The sequence below is a fragment of the Cyprinodon tularosa genome, unplaced genomic scaffold (genome assembly GCF_016077235.1).
Source record: "Cyprinodon tularosa strain WSP-4 unplaced genomic scaffold, ASM1607723v1 ctg760, whole genome shotgun sequence".
Taxonomy (NCBI): Eukaryota; Metazoa; Chordata; class Actinopteri; order Cyprinodontiformes; family Cyprinodontidae; genus Cyprinodon; species Cyprinodon tularosa.
In genome coordinates, this window is record NW_024039519.1 from 208,632 (window position 1) to 222,810 (window position 14,179).

The 14,179-nt window shown below is 41.9% G+C and overlaps 1 protein-coding gene across 1 annotated transcript in view; it reads right to left on the reverse strand.

Annotated features, from left to right (window-relative positions):
- Positions 1-1,008: 1,008 nt before the first annotated feature.
- gfra3 (GDNF family receptor alpha 3) overlaps positions 1,009-14,179 on the reverse strand; it is an 88,644-nt gene continuing 75,473 nt past the window's right edge. The window contains exons 7-8 of the mRNA XM_038270463.1: positions 13,069-13,205; positions 1,009-1,401 (exon numbers count right to left, since the gene is read on the reverse strand). Coding sequence (XP_038126391.1) covers positions 1,201-1,401; positions 13,069-13,205 — 338 coding nt within the window. The 3' untranslated portion in view covers positions 1,009-1,200. The remainder of the gene's footprint in view (positions 1,402-13,068; positions 13,206-14,179) is intronic.

Here is a 14,179-nt window from a genome sequence, read left to right on the forward strand (position 1 = left end):
ATTTGAGGATGGACACAAAACGGAGACAGACACCATCACTGAACCACTTTAGCATCAGAAAACAAAGAGCTTCATCTCAATAAAAAACTAAGAGCATCTGCCAGGTGTTAGTATTCAGCCACCTTTGCTCTGATAACGCTAAAGGAATCACCAGATTAAAGTACAGAGGAGGTTTTTCTCTGGAAGGTCTCCTGAACCTGGCTGTCGTTCAGACCGGACGCGTTTCTCTCATCAAAGATGTGTCAAGCTGGAGGCTTGGTACCAGGCCTCAGAATCTCTCCAAGTTTTCGAGACACATGTTTGGAGGACTTCCCCTCAGATGTTTTCCTTCCAGATTCAGTCAGAAAAAATAAATAAATAAAAGTTCAGTTTTTCCTTCCTCTTCAGATGAAACCCATCGGAGCACGGAACGCTCTGAAACGTTCAAAGACTGCACGAAAACCTGACGCCCCAAATGCAAACGGTCTAAGCGCACCTTCACTGGCATTATGAGGTCCAAACTGGGGAGGGGGAAGTCTCAGACGCTCAGGGAGATGCTGTTATATGGAAATTAAGAGCCGATGATCGTTTTCTCAAAGGGGTGGAAGTGAATCATTAGTTGAGTCGCTGCAGAGAAAAAGGTGCAGCTGTGGGAATGGCAGTTTCACTCATGCAGACTCACATGTTCTCCTGCAACAGGAGAAATCAGAGGAAGTCCATAACATCTACCGGTATTACATAAATGAAGTGTCCCATGCTAGGTCTTGAAGCTTCTCTCCTTCCTGCATTAGCCCAGAGTCCAGAGAAGCACTGGGTTCCTCTAACATCAGCAGACTTGGTTTTTCTGCTGTTAGCTAACGGAGCAGCAGGCGGCGTAACTGAAGCTAAGGGGCTAATGTGAAGCAGCTGTGCTTCAGACCAATAATCGATGAGCAAACATTACATCAGTGGGCCTACTGGTTAAAGGTAGCATGAAGTCCCCCTCCGTGACCTAAATCAGAGACAAATAAATAAAACTGCCATTTTTTCCATGTTTGCAGTAAAGAAAGGAAACAAATCAGGAACCAAGAAGATGCTTCTGACAAAAAAAGCAAAATCCGTTTCTTCCTTTGTTTCTTGAAAGCGTCTCTGTAAACCAATCAGGAGGGTTGGCGGAGCCATTGCGTGTGAGTGTGTCGATGGGTGAGTGTGTATGTGGGTGCGGCTCCTCTGTCCGCCCGTCTACCCCCAGCTGAGGGCAGCAGTCAGGAGCAGCAGTCCCGGCGTAGCGCCAACTGATGCGGCGCCCCCTGTTCCAGATGATCCCAGGTTGGAGACCGTGGCTCTCTCTGAGTACAGCGAGATCACATCAAACTGGTCTCCTTCCTCTGACTCCTCCTCTTCCTCCGTCTGAAACAACTCGTCCTCCTCGCTCTCAACCACCTGTTGGGATGAAGGCAGAGTGAGGAGAGAAAGATTATTGTTCAAAACGGGACTTGAAAAACAAACTAAAAAAGTTATGGAGAGTGACTTATAATGGGGAATCAATATACATATTTATATTTCCTCCTTTTAGACTTTCACATTGCAAGAGAGGAAACTAAAAAAATGAAGCAAATGAACTTTAAAAATGATCTTAGAAAACGTCTACATCAGAAAAATCTAAGAATAACTTAAAGTAGTAATGCAAAAGTTCAAACAATATTTTGTTTGGAAAATCAGTTTTTCACAGATTTTCCAAATGTGCTGCTGTTGCTGCAGTCCAGTTACAGCCGACTGATCCAGATACGAACCACATAGGAGAGCACGGGGTTAAATATTAAAATAACATTTTTAAAACTCAGTCTCGTAAAAAATGTGGAAAAATAAAAACTGAACAAAAAAAAAAATCTATGAAATAAATTAATTCTAAATTTTGGAAACATGTTATAAATAACTGTTGAAACCTTTTTTTTTTTTTTTATCAAAATTATTTCTAAATTTCCATTTTTGAATCGCATTTTCTTCAAATGTCTCTTGTTCTTTGTTAGGAATGATATTGGAACATCTCTCTTCATAGAGCAGTGAATAAAGTGCAGCAGCATGAACAGCTTTCCATACCCTGAGCTGAACATCAGAGCTTCAGCTTGACTTTTCACCCAGGCTTTTTAACACCATGCAGACTAAAAGGCATGCCTCACTGACGATTTATCAATAATTGTCATAATTATCCCATTGGCATAATTACATTCAAATACCTGCTGTTGTTCTCTATCCAGGTTTTTAACGGTCTTTTAAGGAAATACAGAAACCCATTTCATTCACAATCTGATCCCCTGTGATGCTTCTATTACACCCAATTTCAAGAGAAGTTCAACCTCAGGCAGTTTTTAACACCTGCAACATGTCCTACATGTAGCTCTACTAATCTAATATTTTTATTCCTCCAAATATTACCTAATAAAAGGAAGACCACTTTAACTCCTGCTCTGTCTGTATCAACAGACCGGTCCTCCCCACTGGCCTCAGATACCGCCCTCGGTTAGTGCACCAGCAGAGCTGAGTGGTTTGATGTTTAAAACATGTTTACAGAGATAATTACAGTCTGCAAAGTTCATCAGCAACAACTCATACTAAACCGGCATGCTAACGTTAGCCTCACATTTCAGCAAATGCAGATAAAGACCTTCTGACAACAGCTGGATGTAAAAAAGAAACTGAGGATAGGAGTCATTTAGGGTTGTTCTATGATTGACCTGTCTACTTTCCCATCTACATTCAGTTTGATACTTTTTCTACTCTGTGCAGCCATTCTCTATTGTAGCCAGTATTCTGGAAGACTATGGGGCAGCATAGCGCAAAAGCTGCAAGCTTGCAACACCACAACACCCAGTAGAAGGAGAAAACACAGCAGTCTACAACACTTTCAGTGCCTCGTTGTGTCATCCAAAAATAACTGTCATCTCTTTCCAATAGTTGGTCATTGTTACTACACCAGAGTGACATTTATAGGCCAAATAAAAACATGTCAGTAGATAGTTGTATCTTCCAACTTCTGCCAGTAACAGCATCTGATCAGGGTCAAAAAGGTATAATCAGGAAAAAATTCATGAAAGGATAAAAATGTAAAACTCATCACTAAATGATGGGATATTTTACAGTTTAATCTTCTACAAACAGATCCCTTTGCAGTACAACTGAGATTGAAATAATCCTATCCTGTTTCGTGTTTTGTCTTGTTACACGTGTTGTTACTTTAAAGTGCCTTGAGATTAGTGTTGTGAATTGGCGCCATATAAATAAACTGAATTGAATTGTTACGTGTTTTGTCCTGTTACATGTGTTATCCTGTTAGACAAGTTGTTCTTTTATGTGTTTTGTCCTGTTCCACGTGTTGTTACTGTAAAGTGCCTTGAGATGACGTGTTGTACATTGAATTGTTATGTGCTTTTTCCTGTTACAAGTGTTATTCTGTTACATGTTTTGTCCTGTTATGTGTGTTATTCTGTTTTATATTTTGTCCTGTTCTACTTGTTATCCCGTTACACGTGTTATCCTAATACATGTGTTATCTTGTTACGTGTGTTATCCTGTTACATGTTTTTTCCAGTTAAACGTGTTATACTGTTACGTGTGTTATCCTGTTATGTGTTATATTGTTTTGTACTGTTCCACTTGTTGTCCTGTTACATGTTTTGTACTGTTACACTTGTTGTCCTGTTACATGTTTTGTACTGTTCCACTTGTTTTCCTGTTACGTGTTTTGTACTGTTACATGTGTTGTCCTGTTACGTGTTTTGTACTGTTAAACTTGTTGTCCTGTTACATGTTTTGTACTGTTACACGTGTTATCCTGTTACGTGTTTTGTACTATTACACTTGTTGTCCTGTTACATGTTTTGTACTGTTAGACTTGTTGTCCTGTTACATGTTTTGTACTATTACACTTGTTGTCCTGTTACATGTTTTGTACTGTTAGACTTGTTGTCCTGTTACATGTTTTGTACTATTACACTTGTTGTCCTGTTACGTGTTTTGTACTGTTACACGTGTTATCCTGTTACATGTTTTGTACTGTTAGACTTGTTGTCCTGTTACATGTTTTGTACTATTACACTTGTTGTCCTGTTACGTGTTTTGTACTTTTACATGTGTTATCCTGTTACATGTTTTGTACTGTTACACTTGTTGTCCTGTTACATGTTTTGTACTGTTAGACTTGTTGTCCTGTTACATGTTTTGTACTATTACACTTGTTGTCCTGTTACGTGTTTTGTACTGTTAGACTTGTTGTCCTGTTACATGTTTTGTACTATTACACTTGTTGTCCTGTTACGTGTTTTGTACTGTTACATGTGTTGACCTGTTACGTGTTTTGTACTGTTAAATGTGTTATCTTTTTTATGTGTTTTTCCAAGTCAGGAAACTTTACCAAAGCACTTTACACTATATTAAGTCATCCACCCATTCACGCACACACTGATGGTGGGAAGATACATTGGAACAACTGCCCCAGGGGGTTGTACACAGGCCCTGCTGGGCCCTCTGACTGCCATCAGTGGGCAATGTGGCTAACGTGTCTTGCCCAAGGAGCAAACGACACAATCCTCCAGTTATAGGTTGAACTCTTGCATCCGACAGCACTGTTACCCAGTGGGTCTGGGTAACACTGAGGGAAATTTGCACATTTGATCGTCTGCAGCAAAGATCCTTTAACCAACTTCAGAAAGTTTAGCTTACAGCATGAATTAAAGGTGTTCTTTTTGATCACTGCCTTGATGGAAATGAGTCTGTGCAGCTTTGTGCCTGTTGCAAGTGTCGGGTACGCCCAGCTGTTTATCCTCCCTAATATGCAGAAACATCTGGAGCAGCCCAAGGCGCCTGCAAGGTACTGGTAATTATGTACTCCCCTGTCATTATCGGTGAAACGTCGCCTTTGTTTCACTGGTGTCTGACTTTATGCAGGTCCCATCTCTAACTTTGGTTGTTTGCTTCAGTTTTTGTTTAACATGAGGACACTCTGCAAAAATAATGTAAAAAAATAAATAAATACAAATTTAAAAAAATTATTGTTTTTGGGCTTAATCTGAGCAGTTTTTGATGATTTTCCAATGGAACAATTTTTTTCTTATTTTAAATGTGAATTTTCTTATTCCTTTGGCAAAGTGTCTCACTTCCCTCCTCAATTTAAGAAAGAAAATGTTTTGTTCTACGAAAAATTTACTTGCTTAGATAATTTGTTTGCAGTGTATCGCCGGAGCATCCAGACTGTTTCTACAAATATCTGTTAAAAAAAGGGTCACTCTCAGGATCTCAGTGAAATCCTGGGTGGTTCTGTTAAGAAGGCCCTCTGGGCTACAGATCTCGTCCATAGATCTCCACATCACCCTCATAGATGTTATGACAAAGTGGAGGGGACCTGGAACAATCAAAGCTTGGTCTGCAAATGCAGCAATGTGCAGGATCCCACCACCAGGCTGCAGACCAGAGGAGCATCTCTGAATGAAGTCAGGAACTGGTGGTTCCCAGGAGAACAGTGCTCATCTGACAAATACTCTTAGCAACATTTACATCAAAGGATTTGAGCCTTTTTCTATCAGGAGGGAGATTTCTAGAACAACTGATTGTTGAATATTTTCTGTAAGCACCAAAGGATGAGCTTTTTAAAAAATATTTTTATGTTGTCTTTTAAAAGGGGACGAATAAACTGTTTATCTGTAAAAGAGACAACGAGTCATCAAAAGACAATCAAAGAGGATAAAATCCCAAATCCTCTGAAGAATCTTCAGCAGAGAAAAGTTTCAGGGATCAAAACTTCAAGCAGAAACTTTCAGTTCCCTGACATGTGTTAGCTGAAGGGAGACGAAATGAGTGTCTGAGTGACAGACTGATGAGACCAGGCACAGGTCCATCCACCGCAGGCTTTAAAAAACACAAACAAAGGGAGGAGAACTGAAAGGAGGATGCAGGAAAGAGGAAGGAAGAGGACTTCAGGGAGAGGAAAACAGGCAGGTGACATATGGGTATGAATAAATTCATAGTAATCAAGCAGCCAAACACCTCATCTAATCTGCTCTCTGGTAGAGCGACACTGAGGCAGCGAGGCAGGAGGAGAGAGCGAGCCGTTGGAGCAAAGCTGGAATTCCCTCCTGTCTGCCGGCCCACATTATCTCCGGCAGCGCCTGGAACCGAAGAGGCAGGAGCCACGGCCAAGGCTGCCAGAGCTAGGCCAGTTATTGGATTGGAGCGCGTTGGAGAATCAGAGCTGGACAAGGGCAGCCAGAAGCCTGGGCTCTCAGACTGTAGGTGTTCCTGCTGCTTTCCAGCATGTGTCTGCGCCCACGCCACAGTTTGCACATAACCGGGCTGGCAGACAGCAGGCAAACAGCGCTGAAACCAAAACACAGACGGGCCAAAACTCAGCTGTTAGCCAGGTGGGAGGATCTGATCGCCTTTACAGGCAAAGTCCAGCTCAGAAAGACTGAAATCCCCTGGATGGACGTCCGGGGTACAATCTGGATCTCGCAGGTGAGGAAGGTCAAAGTGTATTTTTAAGAGAAAAATAAGCGCACGACAGTCGTAAATTCTTCTAAAACAGTTAAAAAACATTCCACTGGACTTGGTTTCCAAGTTTGAAGATGTTTCTCTTCCATCCAGGAAGCTTCTTCAAATAAAAATGTCAGAAATAGCGATGAGTTCCAGGCTTTATACAGCAGCCCAACAAAGCCCTGTTTTTGATTAGAGAAGATGAAAATTGAAACAGACGAACAGGTCCACCCCTTTGAAATGGGGGTCATTTGGCTTCTTTGTTAGTGTTGGGATATTAAGTTCAATGCACATCCAGGTAGGATGCCAATTAATGTAGTGATTTTATGTTCTGTTCAATTCCCAGCCAGCTGGGAATTTATATTTCTGATACTTTAAGATGTTTATTGCCCTCCCCGGTAGGGGTGGAAAATATCAGGCCTAAGCACCTAAAACATCATACATACATACAGGGAAAGACAGAAGGCACAAAGACAATTAATTTAGTTTGACTAGCGAGGAGAGTAGGAAGGGACTGCAGAGCTTACAAATCTCCAACCCACTCTGTGGTCCCAGAGTTCTCCTCGCTATTTATTGAAATCGATGGTCCCTGGTTACAACAGCTGATACTGCACTAGGGAGCAGAAACAAGATCAGGAACTCAGACTTGCAGTCTCAGTAAACATGTCCTCTAAATCTCAGGTTTAGTCAAAGTTTAAGCTGTTGAAGCTGTTCACCAAAGTTCAGCAGGTTGAGTGCTGCTCGTAAATCAACCACAACCTCCCCAAAAGCAAATCTACAAATCACAGTATACTACAGCAGCGGTCCCCAACCACCGGTCATTTGGTACCGGGCCGCTGTTGGGATCTGGAGCTGTACCACCTTCCTCCAGCAGAGTGCGCCGTGGGTCCTCCTGAGCTGAGCCTCCCAACACACCTGTGGCACATCTCATCATCAAGAAGTCCAGCCCTATATAACCTGCTTCCAGACCTTGCTTCAACGCCGCAGTGTTGATCTAGTTTGGTTAGCGACCTGAGCCTAGTAACCTGAGAATCTTAGCTATCTCTTGATGAGATCAGATTCTAATTCTTCCTTGTTTTTTGCCTCACAGGAAACCTGTCTCTACCTGAGGCTCTGGATGAGCTTAACCTGCCGAGCCTGCGAGCCTGGCCTCGTGAGTCAAACCTGAAGACTCTTCTGTGGATTCCTCTGCAGCTCTTGGCTAAGAGCTGGAAACTCAAATCAAGGTCTGCCCTCAAAGTCAGAAGTAAGACGCTGAAGCAGTTATTGGACTTTGCTGAACAAACAGTCTCTGGATCCAACAGTGCTCTCTCTCAAAGAGAAACCCGGACTCCTTCAAGGTATTCTTCTGAAACATCAAAGACTCATAACTCATCAACTCGTTTGCTAACTGAACTGTCATCTCTGCAGACTCCAGTGAACCCGCCCCAGACCAGTTCCTGTTCATGTGCAATTTCATGTGCTTGTGAAAAAATAAACTCTGTTAAACTTTTTATCCAGCCTCCGTGTGTGTTCTGCATATTGGGCTAGCTCTGATACCCATCATGACAGCCGCACAGAAAAAAGTATATATATATATATATATATATATATATATATATATATATATATATATATATATATATATATATATATATATACGATCAGAGTCTGAGTGATGTTTTATTTTGAAAAATTTTAAAAATTGCGGTATTCTCTCCCAATTACATAAGTCGGTGCATCTTTGCCTCTTGACACAGGTTAATTCAGGTCAAGACTCATCCTATCTATAACATCCACAACATCTTTGTGAAGCGGGATTTTCTGCGGTCACAGCAACCAAAAATAAGCTACGGAGCAGACTGGACATCAGGAGCACAATTCGTGTGTCATTGTCTCCGATTACGCCTAGATGGGACCGGCTTGTTGTTTTATTTTTACGCTGTTTTTTTGATTTTATGCCAGTCGTATCATTCAGTCGTATGTTATATCAGTGTTTAAACCCTTAGTGAAATAAAGCTTGTCCAAGCTTCAACAACAAAAGCTCAAAACATGTTTGTGTATAGCATAGCATAGCATAGCATGCAGTCCATCCTGTAAGCCTTGTTCCTACTCATCATCAAAAGACATACTGTTTGTTCTGTCCCTAATCATGCCAGACCTGCAAACCTTTTTGTCCAGTTCTATTTGGAAGGCTTGAGTTTCCATCCAGCTGGAGCTTAGCAGGCAGGCTAACAGCAAGGCAGACTCTCTGTCTGTCTCAGTGGCTCAAGGCAAGGCAGGCTTTCTCGTCCAGTCTGGCTTTATAACTTCTGAAAGTCATTAGAAATGTGTTGCAAAAAGCCTGTTTTGCACCAGTTTGGTCCTGAAAAGTTACTTTCCTTGATGATTCTGGAGATCTGGGTCTCCATGCTTGCAGGAGATTTGATCGAAGTGGACCCCAGCTTCACGGGCAAGGGAGAGGAGGCAAAGAGAAAGAATTCTGTGTGTCTGGGCTTTTCTTGTCCTCACAGAGAGGGGGGTGGTTGGTCACACCTCTGTATAAGTTCCTGTGACAGCCTTTGGCTGAAAAAGGGGTGCGGCAGAGGTGCCTCAGCTGTTATTCTCGAAAGCTGTGTGCTCTTCTCTGGTCATCATGTCGAGATGAAATTTGGCCACTGGTTCCCAATGTCCAAAAACCATGAGCATAGCATATGGCACAACATTAGCCTGCAATGCCCCATACCTGTCTATGTCTCTGAAAGGGGGGTCGTTAAAGGGAATTGTTGGCCTGGCTAAATAGACGAGGTCTTCTGTTCTCCTGTAAAGGGGTTGGAGTTGCGATGATAGCGGAAAAGAATCAACTCTATCGCTGCATTGTAGGTTTTTTAAAGTCGAAATCTGAGTCCCCCCCCTCTGTTTAAGGTCGGTTTTTCTTTCTTAACATAGATGGCTTCCTTCACGTCTCTCTCAAACCACCTGTCTTCTTTGTCCAAAATGTGAACATTCTGGTCCTCCAAAGAATGTCCTTAGTCCATAAGGTGTAGATGTAGCGCAGAATCCTGTCCAGAGGAGGGCGCTCTTCTGTGTTGGGCCATGCGTTTGTGGAGAGGTTGTTTGCTTTCTCCAATATAAAGATCAGAGCATTCCTCACTGCACTGAACTGCAGACACCACTCTGCTCAGATCGGGTCTGGGGGCTTTGTCCTTAGGATGCTTTTAACAACCCCCCTTTCAGAGACATAGACAGGTATGGGACATTGCAGGTTAACAAAGATGCCAAACGACCCCCATTCCAAAGGGGTGAACCTGTTCATCCCTTTCTATTTGAATGTTTTCTAGGCAAAAACAAGGCTTTGTTGGGCTGCTGTTTAAAACCTGGAACTCAACGCTATTTCTGACATTTTGAATTGAAAAAGCTTCCTGGATGGAAGAGAAACGTCTTCAAACCTGGAAACAAAGTCGAATGGATTGTTTTTTAACAGTTTTAGAAGAATTTACATCCCACTGTCTGATGAGCTTATTCGTCTCCTAGAAAGACACTGACCTTCCTGAACTTTTTTTAGGAATGACTATGACCTGGATGACCTGAATTCTTCTAACTTCATTTAGGAATAAACCAAAATGGGAGATTGTCTCTTGCCTCTGTCCTGGTACTGGTTCTACTGGGATCTCATTTTTCTCACATCATATAAGAAACAGGGATCTTTTTCACTCAATACAGACCCTTTAACTCCCGACCCCAACAAGATGGCCAGACAGCTGTATAGTTTCTGAAACAGAGCAGAGGAGGTGGTTTCCTGTTGCCTCAGTATGTCTTATGGGGTCATTACCAGGAGTCAGTAGAACTTCACTGGAGTCCTGACAGGCTGCAGGACTCCAGCCCTCTGGTGCTCTGGTTTTCAGACAACCACAACGAACCGCAGAGTGGAACGGAATGATTCTCTAAAAATATTAATCTGGAAGCATGACACACATTTTTACACATGCTTGAAGCCTTTGGTCTGTCTCTCTAACAGCTTTGATATCTTATTCTCTGCAATTCTGTTGGATCAGATGGAGCTCCTGGGAGCCTTTCCGTTTTTCTTGTCCTAAATTGATGTCTGAACTGAAATCAGTTCCTGATTTAGCAAACTAATGACCACGATCTGGTCTAAAATAACCAGTCGTTGCTCTGGCTGATGTGGTTTAACCTTCTTCTTTGAATGGGATCAACTGGCTGCTCATCACCTCTAAATCATGGGAACAAACTCGGTTCCTAAACGCTCATGTACGTCATTATCGAATTAGCTATTAATAGCTCACCCATAATTCTCACCTTTCATCTCACTGTTCTTTCATCTTGTTAGTTTTTTTTTTGTGTTATTGTGTTTTGTTTTAAACATTACACATTTCAAGCATTTTAAGTGGAAATTGCAATATTCTGTGAATAGATCAGTATAGAGATAGAATGAAGCAGAATGATGAAAAAGGGGTCCCCTATGTCCTCCTCCCTATGGAGAGACATTCATTCTGTATACAGTCCTGGAGGAAATTCTCTTTCATATTTTCATCAACGTTTCTCCCAGAAAGTTGCTGCTTTTACACATAGTTTTCTATAGACCTGTTTATGCCATTAGTGTGTTTTAGGACGACAAAAAATTAAAAATATTTAACAAAAAGGACTAATTTGAAATCAGTTTATACAAAACTCAAAAAATTGTAGTATAGACAAAATACACAGCACCATTTATTATATTATATATTGTGGCTAACGGGCTTTATTTAAAGCACATGATGCTTAATAAATTCAGCTGTGGCAAGTCGGGTTAATCTTAGTTTTGTGTTTGTGCCTAAAAAACTAAGAATAAAGAGCAGAACTGCAGGAGGAATTAATAAACCAGATTGTGATAAAAGAACCAACAGTTCTTAGCGGGTCTATTTCCAGAGATCTCAGTGTTCCTTTGTCAGCAGTTTGCAAAATTATTACAAAATATTCAAACTGAGGCTAAGTGTCATTTGATAGTCTGGATGGTGAATAAGTCTCAAAAATCTTTAAAGTTGACACAGGTGTCACTGTAAACTTTAAAATCAACTTCAAAATCTGAAGAAACGAAAGCAGACCAAGGAGGACCGCACAGAAAACAGATACATAAAATAGCTAAACTAGAGTTTGCCGAAATGTATGTGTATAGTTACCTGTATGCTGCTATAGGCTTAGACTGCTGGAGGACATAGGGATCCCTTTTTCATCATTCTGCTTCATTCTATCTCCTATCTCCCACTCTGCAGAATCTATTAGTTCAATCTCTAACGTTCTGCTCTCTCTGCTTTTTCTCATAGTAGCTTCATCTGGTCTGTTCCTGTTTGGCTGTGACTCCATCCTGGAGAGAAATATCAGCTGTGCTGCTGCCATCAACACCTTTGTTTCTAGATGTTGGAGATCGGCCTCTTTTCCAGTGTAATCCTGTTTCTCTCCTGGCTATGGGCTCAGTTTCCACTATGACTAACTGGATGTTCTCTCTTTTATCCTTTGACATGAGAACTGGCTGAGAGTTCATCTGATTAACTTTCATTCCCAGACAGCAACCAGTGGAGCTAGTTTACCATTAGCTTTTCTAACATAGGAAGTGATAATTGATCAGTGCTTCTATGTTCTTTTCTATATCTGCTTCTGTCTCCTTGAACCCCAGTCGGCCTCAGCAGATGGCCGCTCACACTGAGCCTGGTTCTGCTGGAGGTTTTTTTCCTGTTCAAAGGGAGTTTTTCCTCTTTAGTGTCAGTGTTTGCAGGCTCAGTGTGAGTTAATGACACGATACAAGTGAATATCTAATGTCTCTACATCCTCATTCTGCCCAATGACGAGATGCAAGCAGCTGATTTTCTTTGAAACTTTTAACCTTTAATCTGACTGGAAGATGTGATGCCTTCATGGTGAATTGGTTCTTTAGACAAACTGAACTGAATTAAACTTCAGTCCTTCTTGAAAACATATTGTGGACAGGTGAGAAAATGACTTTGTTTTTTGTTACAGTTGCAGCCATTCAAAACGGCCATTCCCAGTCAAAAGACAGCCGAATGGCAGCCACTCCCCTGCGACTCCCAGCAAAATCCACTCCAACTCCTAGCCACTGGCCTTTGCCTTGGCGTGCATATTGTTTTACTCTGATTCCACCCTATCACTGAATTACAGGGTCTGACCAGGAGGTGATGCTTCTCTTTAGATTTTAATGTCCACAAATCACGAAAGAAAGAATATTTTAGTACAAATAGTGATGTTTAAAAAGGAATTGTAAGGGACCAACCAAGGACCAGCCAAGGATCAGCCAAGGACCCATCAAGGAAAGTGGGGAGATTTTGAATGGCTACTACTGTACAGCACAACATTCTACCTTTTACAGAAAACAATTGTCATAACAAGTCATCAGAAATCTGAGGGTCGACCTTAGAAGGAAGACCTTAGAAACACCACAGCGCTCAGTGCCAGGAGGCTGGGTCTGGGTTCTAGGTCAGTGGTCTGCCAGTGAAATAGGAAACTAAATATTCCTTGAAAAGCAACCAGGAACTGATGACAAGAAAGTTCTGTCGAGTTCTGAAGTGGCGGGCACTGAGTCAGGTTAAATCTGAAACAGGAAAATGGTTTACTCACGTCGTTGTTGAGCTCAGGCACACGGTTCCTGCTCAGCATCTCGTCCTTCTGAACCAGAGGCGAGGGTCTGGGGGAGGGAGGGTGAGTGGGCTCTGAGGGCACCGACCTGGGGCTCCCCATCCAGCTGATGGCATTACCTGCGCAAACAAACGCAACCTGTGAGTAGATGATGGAGCCCAGACCTCCAAAATGGAGTCGATGGTTGAGGACAGTGTAGCGATGCATGGTCCTCACTACTACATATATCAGAACAAACGTGTGTGTGAAGGGACGGATTTAGGAAATGTGGGGCCCTAGGCAAAGACAGGCAGGGGGCCCTCTGAACTGAGAAGACATAAAACAGCCCAATTCTACAGATAGAGAAATGTTAATAGAATACACATCCATTATCTGTTCTAGGTTCTGTCCCTCTCTTCTTGTCCCTTTTCTTCTTGTTTTCCTCTCTATGTTTTGTACTCAGCTGACTTTTCATGCTGTCTCTAAAGGAATGAAAGATTATTTCCAAGCACTAAGCTCACTTAGCTGATTGCCTTCCTGTGTTTCCAAAAAGGCCAAAGTAAATAACCCAGTCCTTCTTTTCACTGTAGACAAGCCATGATCTGCTTCTCTGTTCTCCATTTTTCATTTGGATGAAATAATAGCTGCATGAATCATGACAGCAGACAAGATAGAGGAGAGCAGGAGGCGGGGTTACCAATCTACTTGCTCTGGAGAGCAGAGTTCGCTGCTTTTAGATGTTGTCTCCAAAGTCTCCAGTAGCAGAAAAAAGTCTCTAGATTTGGCGCTAGGAGCTTTTTAGAAATCAAAGTGCTAGAGGGGTCTGAAAAGTGGCTAAATATAGCGACTAAAGCGCTAAGTTAGCAACACTGCTCTTTGCATGGTTTGTTTTCAAATGGTTTGCTGCTGTCTGTTTGGACCTTTCTGAACATGTGCAGCAAATGGACTGATCCAATATGGTGGACACTGAAGGGGGGGGGGGGCTGAGACACACTTAATATTATCAGCGTTCTGATGGCATTTTAGCCAAAGGATTTTGATCAAAAACATAATTAATGTGAACAAATAAGGAATATTTGTATTAATCGTACATGTAAACAGAGTTTTATGGGGC